Raw genomic sequence first — 12,990 nt, forward strand, 5'->3', positions numbered from 1 at the left:
TTTGCATCCTAATAAGCAAAGTGGCGCCTATTCCCTACCCCAGGTCCCTCAAATACTGTACAGTGGTACCTCAGGTTAAGTACTTAATTCGTTCCGGAGGTCCGTTCTTAACCTGAAACTGTTCTTAACCTGAAGCACCACTTTGGTGAATGGGGCCTCCTGCTGCCGCCGCGCCGCTGGAGCACAATTTCTGTTCTCATCCTGAAGCAAAGTTCTTAACCCGAGGTACTATTTCTGGGTTAGCAGAGTCTGTAACCTGAAGCGTAAGTAACCCGGGGTACCACTGTACATGATATTTTGTAGGACTGCCTTGCTGAAGGGAGACCAAAGCCCTTGTGATTCTGTTTCCCCTGGCACCCACCCTTATACATCTGAGATACACACTAGGGTTGCCATCTTTGTTCTGGCAAAATGCAGAACAGTTGGGCAGGCGCAATTTCCACCCCGCATCTGCTGCTTGAGTGATTTCAAAACAATCCATTACAATCGATTGCAGCCTAACTGGATGGCCCCTCTGAAATCTGTCACACATCACACACACACATACGCATGAATTTGTAAATTTGTCTTTGCTTTGCTACCCAGGGCTTAAATACATGACCTTTCACACACATGCATTTGGAGAGGATCCCTAACTTGGCAGAAAAAAAGAGCGCTGAGGAAATACAGGACGAGCTGTCTCCTGTATTGAATGCAGGACGTAGCATTTTACACTGAAATAGAGGGCAATCCTGTATTATACAGGACGGGTGGCAACCCTACCCTCAAGACCACTTGCAACAATCTGGCACCATTGTACTGCACATCTTCTGAAAATGTAACCCTTGCTGTAACAGACCCATGTTTAGATAAAACATGCACACCCAAATGTTATCAGCGTTGCTGACACCAACACAAGTGTGGGAATATAAGCTGTGTGCTATAAAAACCACGGCCATTGCCTTTTATTGTTTTATTTTATTAATAATATTTAATAATTGACAGCCCTGAGTATTAAACACCAACCTCTCCTCAGCCATAGCAGAAACCAAGCTAGGCTTCAGCCTCTGTTTACAAACTGAGTAGTTGTACAAAACATTTATGAAAATAGCAGCTGTGTTTTTCCAGTTAGCCCAGCAATTCTGGTCAAATCCAGTGCAGGTGTAAGGTCTTGTCCTGATTTTAGCAACTTCAGTTGGTCCTCAAGGTTAAAAAACACACACCCTTATAATGCCATTATCAAGACACCTTTCTTTTCTTGGTGCCTTTTGCACAGCCCCTGCCAAACCAGCCGCCAGAAAGGGGTCCCACGGGTGTCTGCTGTTGCTCTCCCAGCTGCACTTCATGGAGACCTACTGGTGGAGCCACAGCTCTCCTGCTATGACTGCCTTCTTCTTCAGGTTGCAGAGGAACAGCCAAAGAGAAAATGGGGTCCTTTGTTCTGCAAGCACAATAATATGTAATATTAAGTTTGCAGCACGCAGAGAATTACCATAAAGCCCAAGTATCAAGTGAAAGGGTGTGTTTAGAACCATGCATGATATACTCCAGTAAAACAGGGCTGGACTGCAAGTCCTCACAAGTGCAAGTATGTTCAGTGCATATTTCCTTCCTGATAAAAGCCATGTTTAAATTACATCACATTATGAAGAAACAAGAAGCTATATTTAATTATAAACCTCCGTGTATGATATTGTATAAGCAGACAAGAACCAACATTTAGATTAAATGTAGAAGAGCCTATATTTAGCATCTGCTCATTCAAAAATCTGCGACTATCTACAAGAGTGAAGTATTAGTGCATAAGGGCACAGTGCTCAAGCCAAGCATTATCTTTGCTGACCTGTCATAGCAAGGGATGGGAAGCCCCAGCTCATCCATCAATAGCTTCATCACATCATCACATTTCCCATGAAGTTTCAGGGCTGCCAGATCATCTTTTGGTGTCCACTGTAGACAGAACAGTAATACTGTGAATGAAGTGAACTGACTTAGCACTGCTACCATGACATTCACAATTATTTTCACGTGTCACGTACTAGGTTTTCACTTTTATTGTAAAAATGTTGGTAACATGTTTATCCCATGGCAAAGGAACGAAACTTCGACATAAACACGTGAACAACATAAAAAATTATTTGAAATCTGACAATGTGGCTTGTTACAGAATTACTTTCAACCAATGATAAGTAGGAATCCACCAGATGGCTTCTAGGCAGGGGTCTTTGCCCCGGGTACAAAATTTCAAGATTAAAAAAAAACACAAGCCCTCCTTGACCCAGAAAATCTCCCAATGTTCGTGTGGGCAGACTGAGGAGCAGTTTTGGGCAACAGCTGATTGCTACAGAGCCCTCTGCATGGGCTTTACAAAGATATTTGCTCCTGTTCAATTCCCAGTCCCACTCTCTGCCATGCTCGATGCTCATGGGGCACCGCAACTGCCATTCGGGAAGGTCACCAAGCTATTGCCCCTTCATTCCAACCTATCAGCGGGCAGAGCTGAAGAGCTCCGCCCTGCAGCCCCCTTGCTAGCTGGTGCTGCTGAGGTTGCCAGTGACAACATGGAATAGGAGTGTGTTATCAGCCATGGACCAATCAATGAAGAGAGTTTTGGTCCATAGGGATGTTCCATTCATTACCATACATTCTACTCAGACATGTCAATTGCTTATTTTTTGTATATCCTTTAAATCTAAACATTTCTTTTCTTATCTATTTCTCTTTTAGAAACCACTTAGCTCCTTATTCAATCCCATACGCCCAACTGCACAAAAACATATTTTACATTGCGCAATTTTTTTGATAATGCACACAATTTGTCCACCTGCATGATGGAATAAACCCTGAACTTTGGTCCTACCCTATAAACACATGGAAGCAACTAAAGTAATCATATACACTTGCATATATCACCAGTGCAAATTGCTCTGCCCATAAATGACAAGGCTCAAACTAACCTGGAGATTTACAATGTAGAGTTTAGGGCGGTGTCTGGGTGGTTTGCTCATGCACCACAAATGTGGATACTTCTTCAAAACCTGTTGTGAGAAGGACAACACAACCAAAATATTCATCAGTGCTAGAAGAGGGAAGGAGTCCCAAACTTTGAGATACTTGGCAACACAGTTCATCTTTAGTCATTTGTGTTCATCTTTAACCAATGCCTACTGCAAACTACTTAGAAGGGATGTGGGAAGCAGGAACAGTCTTCTGGTACCAACTTCCAGGATTACATGGTTGCCAAGGCTTTTGCAGGATTCAACATCTGCAGCAAAATTTCTATCAAATGCAAATGACCAGTCCCAGTAAACATCTAAAGTGTACTGTCTGGAGTAATGATGGGCAACACACAGGCTTTTGCTAAAATTTAAGTGATCATATTTCTAGTCCAATGGCTAGCATGCCCAAAAGACTCAAACCAAACACTTTTGCAGGTATTGCAACTATTAAAATACACATAACTAGCAGTCACCTCAGCCAGCTATTACCTCGGCTAGATGGAAGTCGTACAGTAAAACAGGCCTAGGTGTCAAGCTCCAATGCGGCTTCCTCCCAGGGAAATGTACTTAGGACTACAGTCCCGCTTGGCAAGAAACATTAAACACTTTCTAAACTTAAAATACTTTCTCAAAACACCCTAAAGTATGGAGATGGATGGGGAGAAGTAGAAGTGTAAGCAGGACATGATCCTTTGGTAAAACACTGGCCAATTCCTGATGGAACATCTAGTAACAGCTAGTTACTGGGATTGTTGCAAAGCATGCTGGACTAGATGGGCCTTTCTTTATTGCGCTCTCTAGCAAGTGTCAGGATCTAACAGCAATAAAGCTATACAGCAGACCTGCAAGTTATGCACATTTAACTTGTGCGCATTCAGCTCGACACCCTTGGCAATTAAATAATAATAATAATAATAATAATAATAATAATAATAATAATAATAGTAAAATGGAGGTGTCCAGGAAACCTTTGGCATTCCCAACGTGTTTTGACTATATGCAATTTTGGCTTTATGTGCTATGCTTGGAACACAATCCCACCACCACCACAAGTTATGGGTCTACTGTATTTTAACTGTAAGAGATCCAGAATACGCATTCTGGATTTATATGATTATATTTAAAAAATAGTGATCTACTCAAATGTGTTATAAGGCCAATTAAGGTATCCTTTAGTTCATTCTTACATTTCTCATTTACATAGAGAGGCAAACACTAACATGTTGAAATAATACAAACTGCCTTATTGGGAAACTTTAAAAATATATATCCTGGGTTATTTAGCTATGAACCACTTAACCATATACATCCTTACTTTAATCCAGGTTTGGGGACCTTTGGCTCACCGTATGTTGCTGAATTACAACTCTCGTCATCCCTGGCCATCAGCCATGCTGCTAGAACTGATGGGAATTGCAGTCCACCAATGTCTGTAGGGTCAAAGGTTTCCCACTCCTGTTTTAATCTCTAATTGAAAAGGGGGGCGGGGAATGCAAGCCAAGACATTCATACAAACCAAGTTGCTTTATGAAACGCTTGCCTTTTCAGACTTAATTTTTTTAAAGAGCTTCCTATCTTTGACCAGATATTTGAAATCTGTTTCCATAACCTTCCCCTGGCATATATTTGGCTATAACCAATGACACAGGAAAATATTCTCAAAGGATTGTATTGTTACATTTCTAAGAAGCTCCAAAGGAGGAAATGCATACATATTTGTGCCTATGTTGCAGAAACTTCTATTGTTACATTTCTATGAAGCTCCAAAGGGGGAAATACATACATATTTGTGCCTGCATTGCAGCAAACACTTTCACAATAAACCTTAAAGACTATAAATTGAGGTGTCAGTCTGCCGATTCCAATATAATTCTAGAATTTTTGAAATAAAACCACTACAGAGTATAGTGCAATTATACATCGAATGACATTTTCTCCTGCCTTACCTTCAAGCTAGATCCCAAGCACAGGATCACATCTGCTTTGCTTGCAGCCTCTATTGCTGCCTCCCAGTTCAAGGGCTGCTGCAAGATGCCCTTCTCCCCAAAGTGTACAATTGTATCTCTTAGTTGTGCCCCACATTTGTGGCACACTCTGCCGGTATGGTGCCTGTGCAAGGCTGTGCGCTCCGTCACGTCAAACACTCGCACGTATTCACGATTGGGTGTGCAGGATGTGCAAACCTAATTTTGAATGGAAGCACAGAATCTTAGTTATCATTCCCTATGGTACTATGGCACACTAAGCCCCGCTCTCTGCATATGCTCACCTCTATATACATGTTTCCATGCAGCTCAGATAGGGCTTCTCGAGGGAGCCCACTGCGCAAGTGGAGCCCATCACAGTTTTGTGACACCACATGCTTTACCTAAACAAGGAAAATAAGAGTGTTAAGAATGGAGAAAGTAGAGTTAAAAGCAAGTCACTTCTTGTTTCCCTTTATCAGCAGTTAAGATATGATCTGCACAGTTTGCATGTTAAATAGCCAACCTTCCCCTCCCTTTCTCACTGCTCTGCCAAAATAGTTGGAGGAGATATAGCTGATTAGCAGGAGCAGAGAGACAGTGGCTAAATGTGGTTGCCTGATAAAGCATGGGTGGACAATATTTGCTCACCAGGAGCGAGCACTATGGTCTCACCTCTATTTGAGGTGCCAGTTAGCAAAAGTAGCAGAGTTAATGATAAAGGACAGCATAGTCTTGCATTCAAAATGAGAGAATATCATCAACAGAATCCATCATTTCTTAATTTAAGAAATTGCATTCAAGAGCAGACAGCTCTGGAAGGAGTGCACCAAAATTAACACTATGCATTTGTAACCCACATGCAGCATCATTTCTATGGTGCCGTCAATATACAGTGTCATACCGCAGTCTTTTAAAGTAACCTAGAAAGTACAGAGTGTGTTAAGCAGCCTATAAACCTCCCATACAATACGCCACAAACCTGTTAATTCTTTGTGGATTCTGGCTGCCTTTTACAGCAAGTAATATCTATTTATGTGCTATCACTTCAACCTATAATTCAATCCTGTGCAGGAACCAAGTACCTAACAGGGAGGTTCATTTTCAGAGTCCTAAGTGCCAGCCTCCAACACACATACAAAGACTGTCTATTTCTCTGCTACTCTAAGCCCCATATCTGATTTACTTTGTCTAACAATACAGTATTTGTGCAGGGAAGGTGTGCATGGCCTTATCCTCTGCACTGAGAGGCTCTCCAGCATCCCAGATTCTCCAGACATAATATCCATTTCACATTTAATGCCTCAACTATGTTCCCCACTGGTGCCATCTCTTTTTGCCCCCGGGAGTATAGGATTGACTAATATGCAGCCTTACCAGTTTGTGGTTGTGCAAACAGGCGATGCTCATGTGGGTGAGTGTGGGCTCTGCCTCACTCAGATCCACAGCCCTGGCAAGTGGAGATAAAAACTGTATTAAAAATCGGTAGTCAATCTCACATGTTCCGGTGGAGCCTTCTCTGAGGAGGCCGAAATGATCTTCTAAGAAATTTCCCAAGCACCAGGCAAGCATCTGAACGGTCAAATTTTGGTTACCTGATACTCCTCCCTTTCTGCAGCATTGTCCACACCCCATTAGGGCCTCTGTAGTCAGGAATTGAGGCTGCCTGTGTTACCAGGAGACATAAGAGAAAAGGGACCTTCAGCAATACACAGCCACACTCATCAGCAACTTTGTCACATCCTAAAAGCCCTGCCAACCCCCATAGTCTCCTGCTCAGACATCTCTCCACTCCAAAACTGAAGGCCCTTCATGTTGCAGGCACCTACCCCCATTGGTCAACTAACACCATACTGAAATCTGCCTGAGAAATGGCCTCAACATTTTCCTCTATCATGAAAAATCTTATTCCAAACTTCTTCCTAGCTAGAGCACTTAAGGTGCTCACATGGCAAACATGTGATTAATCTGTCCTGCTCTTCTGCCTCCCAAATTGCTAAGGCAGATTACTGTATTTTTCCATGTATATAAAGTATACATCCCCGTGTATAAGATGCCCCCTATTTTGGGGGACTCCAAATTAAGAAAATGGGAGGAGATTGCCAAGAGTTGTTAAGCTTTTTTGGGGGAGGATTGCCCAGTTACAGAGCTTACAGAACAATAACTGTATTGTTAGACATTCTCACGCATCGCTGATGACACTAATCGTAAGCAGAGTCGCCAACAGCACTCACCAATCGCCCACCAAATTGCCGCAGCGGCAGCAAAGCCATAACAGACCTTGCCACATCCACCAATCAACCACCCAATCAAAGATGACAATCTCCTGCATGACGCAGCAACCTATCGCCCGTCACCACACTGCACTATCCGTGTATAAGATGACCCCAGAATTTTAACTTAATTTTTAAATAAATAATCCTCGTCTTATACACGAAAAAATACGGTAGATGCACAACATAACAGAATGGAAAAACCCAGCCAGCCAAACAGCATCTCCCACTGTCCAACAGCTGCTTTGCCAAAGGCAAGTCTGATAAAATGCTCTTTTCTTCCCAATAACATGGGACAGCCAGAGGCAAGAACATGATGATTCTGCAGCTTTCCTGTTAGGGACAGCTTTCTGAAAGGAGTCTTCTGTATTCTAGATTGAAAGAGACATGCTCCTTAACATGAAGCAACATAACATGCAGACTGGCTGTGTAGACTGGTTCTTAGGTGGGCATGCAAAATGCTAGCTGTTTCTCTGAGACATGAGGAATCAAAGTGACAGTTAAAACTGGCGTTCCTTTAACGTATTTAGCATGTCACCCACTTATTATCCAGAGTAGTTCTAACACAACCTCTTCTATGGCAAAACCTTAATCTATCTCAAAGGGTGTCAGGCAACTAACTAACTATCAAATGCAAAATCAAATGAATTCTGAGACACCAGAATTCCCACCCAATCAGTTAAAAATGCTTCTGAAATGCTGAAATCAGTATTTCATGCAACTCCACAACGTTGTCACCACCACCTGTGCCTGGCATGCAAAAGGTCACAGCTTCAATTGGGCTACAAAAGTCTCATCTGAAGTGCTGAAAAGTCGCTGTCAGTCAGTATATTCATTTATTTCATGAAATCTATATACCACTTGATAGTAGAAAAAACCCAAAGCAGCTTACAAAAAGAATAGGCAATACTCAGCTAATCACACCAATTCTATGATTGCATATAAGACAGCTTCCCATTTTCCTGCATACATTCAAAACAGTTGTTCCATCATCTCAGTATCCACATTTCCCATACTTCAGATTGGGAGTGCATCCTCCATACCTCTAAATAAGATAGCTGTTAACAATACTACAACAAACTATTTTCATAAGTTCAAAACAGTTGTTCTGTTTCACTTGTGAAAGCGGCCCAACTCACTTCAAGAGTCACACTACATGTTATACTCACCACAAGAGAGCAGTCTAGCTCTTCTTGTTCTGCAAACTCCCCAAACAACAGACAGAGAACACTGAACAGGAATCACAGTCAAACATGCATGGATGAAAAAGGTGGTTTTATTTTTGCTTACCTCTCTCATTAACAGGTAATTGTCCCTAGGAGGGAACAAAAGTAGTTTGAATACAGTTTCTTCTATATTTATCTGTTGCTGAGGGAGCCTACAGGATTCTCAACAGTCAGAGCTGGACTGCTCTTGCATGGTGAACATAATGTGTAGTCACACACTAATAAATACAAACCACTATAGGATCTTGTACCAGGTGATTTTAGAACAGCCAACCACACAGTCTTACCGTACTGATGCCAGCTCCTGTGTAAATGATGAGATGCTTTGCTCCCTGCACAGCTGCAGAGAGCTTACTGACTTTTCTTTTCAACTCTTCAGGTTCATCACAAACCTAAGAGTGGATGAATGAGGGACTGAAATTATTTCCAAAGGACCACTTCAGCTAAGCCCTGTATAATTCTAATCACATGACATAAACTCAGCCAAGTCTTTTAGTCTCTTCCCTTCGCTCTCTTTCTTTTGTCCTCAACTCTACAAGCTTTGTAAAGGAAGACATGAAATAGAAGAAAGAGCTTCAGTAGAAACGTCTTACATGTTAGAAACAGGATACATTAATGACATGTGGGAATAAGTGAGGGGGGACCAGCTCATCAAGAACAAGGAGATGGCTAACAAGAGCATTAACCCTAAGCATTTTTCTTTAGAAGGCGTTCTGATGTAACAAAACTTACTTTCAAGCACATGGACCAAATCAACTTTGGGTTGTAGCAGAAGTTTGATTTTGTAACAACTGAAAGCCAACTTAAATGCTACTCTAACAGCAACTGGCTCCCTTGCCTATAGGAAAATAAAGCCCTCAGTCAAATTACCCTGCAGAAACACTGTTTTCAGAAACACTTTTCACTTTTTAACTGGTCTTCTGAATATGACATATATCAGCTAGATAATGGTCTGACTGAACTATGTTCTTCCTGGCTCTGCTTTAAAAAACGGTGGGGGTTGCTGTTAAAGGATAGTTCTAAGTGTATATAGGTTTTGAACACAAGCTGCCATGGATGGACATTTGCCCAGAAAAACAGCCTAAATATATTAAATTTAAAAAATTAAATTGAGTAAGTTTTCTCAGGTAGTAAAAATAGAATAATCAGAGGCCTAGGCAAGCCACACTAAGCAGTGTAGGAAAGAATTTACTTTGGACAACATATTTCTTAAGCAGGCCACATACTTTCCACTGTGTGTTTTGTCACCCGCAGGTAGTACTTGAACAAGCAAGATACTGTAAATGTATACATGGGTAATACCAGATGCTCATCCCCTCTGTCCTTCTCACTAGCTCACTCCTTCACTCTAATCCCAACAGAAGTGAAGCGTCGCTGTAGCACCGTAAAGGCTAACGGGCTCGTTTGCAGACTAGCGCCCACTTAGGGTGCCCCACGCGTGACTCGGTGTTGCTTCTGCCTGCCGGCGAGCGACTGACATGGCCGCCCCGCCGAGAAACCCTCCTTCCTCCGTACTCACTCGCGCTCGTTTACGCATCGAGGGGGGCATAGCTAGCAAGGAGCACACACCTCCTCCAGCCGCCGCCGCAGCCTCTCGCGCTTCTTGCCAAGTCGCTCCAGATCCCGAACGATCTCCTGACAGCCGGAGAGCAGCGCAGCCTCGTCGGGGCTCCGCTCGGCCGCCGGTTTACGCAGGATCCGCGACACCTGGCGCCGAACGGCGGGGGAGAAAGAGACGGGGAGGGAGAGAAAGAGAGAGACAGAGGAAGGGGGCGGTTGATGGGGAAGAAGGGGGCGTGGGCGCAAGGCAGAAACACCGGCGCCCACAAGCGCTACCGAGACCCACAACCCCCTCGCCCCAACCGCAGGTCCTGGTACCTGTCTCCGTCGCTCCCGCTGCTCTTCCTGCCGGAGGAACTCGGCACGAGCCGCCGCTTTCCGTTCCGAGCGGCTCAAACTCCAACCAGCCGCCATCGTCCCGGTGGCTTCCGGGTACCAACTGGCCCTGCCGGTGGTTTCCGCTATTTCCGCTTCCGGCCTCCCAGAGCAGCGACCGAGGAAGCTAGAGTGCCCTTACTTTGCGGCCATTCAGAGAGACAGAAGGTGACGAGGATCGCTTTCAGAACTCCTCACAAAGGAGGCTAGAAGGGCCAACGAGGCTCCTCGCCGGAACTTCCGGTCCAATGGCTACAAGGGTTCCGTCATAGAGATGTCAGAACGACGACGCTCTACAGGCATCTCTTTCCGTGAAGAGAGACTCGCAGCCCATGGCGGCTGGAGAAAGCGCCGGAGGCTCTCGCTTTCCGAGCAGAAGATCGAAAGCGCCGGTCCGCATTCAGGCTAGCCTGACGCCCGCCTCTTCCCGGGATCTTTCCGCTAGAATCTCGCCGCTCCGCGCTGGCATTGAGGTAGAAAGAGTGGTAGCAGCCGAGCACTTTCCAACCTTAGGCGCGCCGGAGCTGCGCTAGTTCTGGCCAGGTCGTTCTCAGATTTGATATTCACCTCCCCTCCTGCCGTTTTCCCGAAAGAGGGGACCGAGATCTTGGCTGATACAATCTGAGCATTTTGTCTAACAGTCCTGACGGTCGAGCAAGAAATTACAGCTAAAGGAGTCAACAGCTGGCATTCATAACTGCTGTGAAACACCAGTTTTCTGTGATTACTTTTTCCCCAATGGAAAATCAGAAATCGAGGCAACTGCGCAGATCTGGTCATTTCTATACAATTAGCAGCATCAGCAAATGATCTAAGGAAGGCAGAGAAAGTGAGCAATTGACCTTCTCTTATTTGACAACTGTCAAATGTTCTTTATTATACCCCATAAGCCGTGCACATCCTTGCTGCTACAGCTGGACACTAGCTTTTCTTTTTTAATTACAGCAGAAATGAAAGCCCCATGCTGTAAGTCAGCGACTTTGCTGTTACCAGCATGGTCCTTCATATATAAAGCAAGCGCCCCCAGTTCTACCTGCAGGTTTGATCCCTGCATTTTCAGGTAGGGCTGTTAATGTTTCTTTCTGAAATGCTGGAGAGCTGCTGCCCGTCAGTGTACTGTATACAATACTGTATTGAGATAGATGGTCTAATGCTCTGACTCTATCAAACAGTTTCCTTTGTCCCTTATGCTTATTTCACCTCTTTTTCACTTACAGTTAAACATAGAAGAATATCACAAGTTAAAAGAAGAGACACAAAGAGAGACAGAGCCATCCATATACAGTGGTACCTCGGTTACATACACTTCAGGTTACAGACTCCGCTAACCCAGAAATATTACCTCAGGTTAAGAACTTTGCTTCAGGATGAGAACAGAAATCGTGCTCCGGCAGCGCCGCGGCGGCGGGAGGCCCCATTAGCTAAAGTGGTGCTTCAGGTTAAGAACAGTTTCAGGTTCGACCTCCGGAACGAATTAAGTACTTAACCCGAGGTACCACTGTACTGTAGAAGCTTATGCAGCTAGTTCTGCCCTGTAATTCCAGATGTCTGACTTAGTCCTGACTTATAGTCCTGTTATGACTATAAACAACGTTGTGACATGAGCAAGCAAAACCACACAAAGTCAGTAGCCTATCACAGGCACATGGATTACTTATCATAATAAACACATTAAAATAAGTCTTAGTCTATTTGGTTTATTTTTCAAAATTGAGTGGCGGGGGGCGGAATAGGTCTGGAAAATTGTTGATGGGGAAGTGGGGGCTAATAAGGACTGCTGCCTTCAGACAGAAAGTGTGTACCTCCCAGCAGCACTGGCCAAAACCAAAATACATGGAATTCTGGTGTGATAGCACAGGTTTTATGCATTACATTGTTAATTATGATTTGTTTCTCATGCTAATTTACAAAAACAAATTAATTATGTCTCTTTTACACTACTTTAAATAACTATCATGTGACATATTGACATATACTGTTTATGTTTTATGTTGTAAACAACCCTTTGGTCTTTCACAAAGGGTGGTAGATGAATTAATCATCATCATCTCAACATCCACTGTGGAGTAAAAACCACCAATAATTTTTTACTGATGCTCTGATTTTACCCAATACAAGAGAACAGAAACGGGCATTTGTCTTGTGCTTTGACCTGTTTCTGAATCACAAAGTTGAGGTCAACTGCATTTATGGCCCCATCCTTCGCCCATTTATATGTAAGTCAATCACACAGAATTAGATTGACCTCCAGATTGACTGAAGGACCTGAGCATGTCCATACAAAAGCTAGCCACTCTTAAGCAATTAAATAAAATATAACCCTTAATACTAGTCAAACTCTAGCTCCAGTAGTGCAGTACCTTATGTCTGCTTTAGTAAGGAAATGGGTTTGCTGCAATGTCTTTTCTTTTTTTTTTAAGTTACAACTGGCTATTTACAATTGAACAGCATAAAATCAGCAAAGAATTGTTTCTTTTTTATGAAGAGTGTTTTTTTTAAAAAAAATAGCAGGGTAGTGGATGAGGAAAGCAACAGACTTCATGCTTTTAAAACTTTTTCTAAGTAGTGAAATGTTCCAAGTGCTCAGCACAACTGGAGATGCAGTTCTTTTTTT

General features: G+C 43.3%; 1 protein-coding gene and 1 long non-coding RNA gene across 4 annotated transcripts; one reads left to right on the top strand and one right to left on the bottom strand.

Annotated features, from left to right (window-relative positions):
* Positions 1 to 937: 937 nt before the first annotated feature.
* Positions 938 to 10,453, bottom strand: SIRT7 (sirtuin 7). 3 transcript variants are annotated; one of them, XM_028715996.2, is made up of 10 exons: positions 10,320 to 10,453; positions 10,011 to 10,148; positions 8,729 to 8,833; positions 6,538 to 6,608; positions 6,320 to 6,392; positions 5,248 to 5,346; positions 4,925 to 5,161; positions 2,937 to 3,017; positions 1,823 to 1,929; positions 938 to 1,420 (listed from the first exon to the last, which is right to left on the bottom strand). In XM_028715996.2, the coding sequence occupies exons 1-10, from the start codon at positions 10,413 to 10,415 to the stop codon at positions 1,219 to 1,221; spliced, it is 1,209 nt and encodes a 402-aa protein (XP_028571829.1). In that variant the 5' UTR covers positions 10,416 to 10,453; the 3' UTR covers positions 938 to 1,218. The 3 variants fall into 3 exon arrangements, with proteins under 3 accessions (XP_028571829.1, XP_077780254.1, XP_028571838.1); XM_077924128.1 differs by having other exon boundaries at positions 10,011 to 10,415; XM_028716005.2 differs by lacking the exons at positions 10,011 to 10,148; positions 10,320 to 10,453 and adding an exon at positions 9,961 to 9,993.
* A 257-nt stretch (positions 10,454 to 10,710) lies between these two features.
* Positions 10,711 to 12,056, top strand: LOC144326923 (uncharacterized). The gene is made up of 2 exons (XR_013391814.1): positions 10,711 to 11,205; positions 11,594 to 12,056. It is a non-coding gene; the product is annotated as an uncharacterized LOC144326923 (long non-coding RNA).
* Positions 12,057 to 12,990: the final 934 nt, after the last annotated feature.

The sequence above is a fragment of the Podarcis muralis genome, chromosome 2, assembly GCF_964188315.1.
Source record: "Podarcis muralis chromosome 2, rPodMur119.hap1.1, whole genome shotgun sequence".
Classification (NCBI taxonomy): domain Eukaryota; kingdom Metazoa; phylum Chordata; class Lepidosauria; order Squamata; family Lacertidae; genus Podarcis; species Podarcis muralis.

Bases quoted from the DNA above. Each gene is read 5' to 3' on its own strand.
- SIRT7 (XM_077924128.1), bottom strand. From the start codon at position 10,415: ATGGCGGCTGGTTGGAGTTTGAGCCGCTCGGAACGGAAAGCGGCGGCT. The intron at 8,834-10,010 runs GTGTGTGCTCCT...ATCCACTCTTAG, and splicing joins TGCGGCGGCGGCTGGAGGAG to GTTTGTGATGAACCTGAAGA. The intron at 5,162-5,247 runs GTGAGCATATGC...ATTCAAAATTAG, and splicing joins ATGGAAACATGTATATAGAG to GTTTGCACATCCTGCACACC.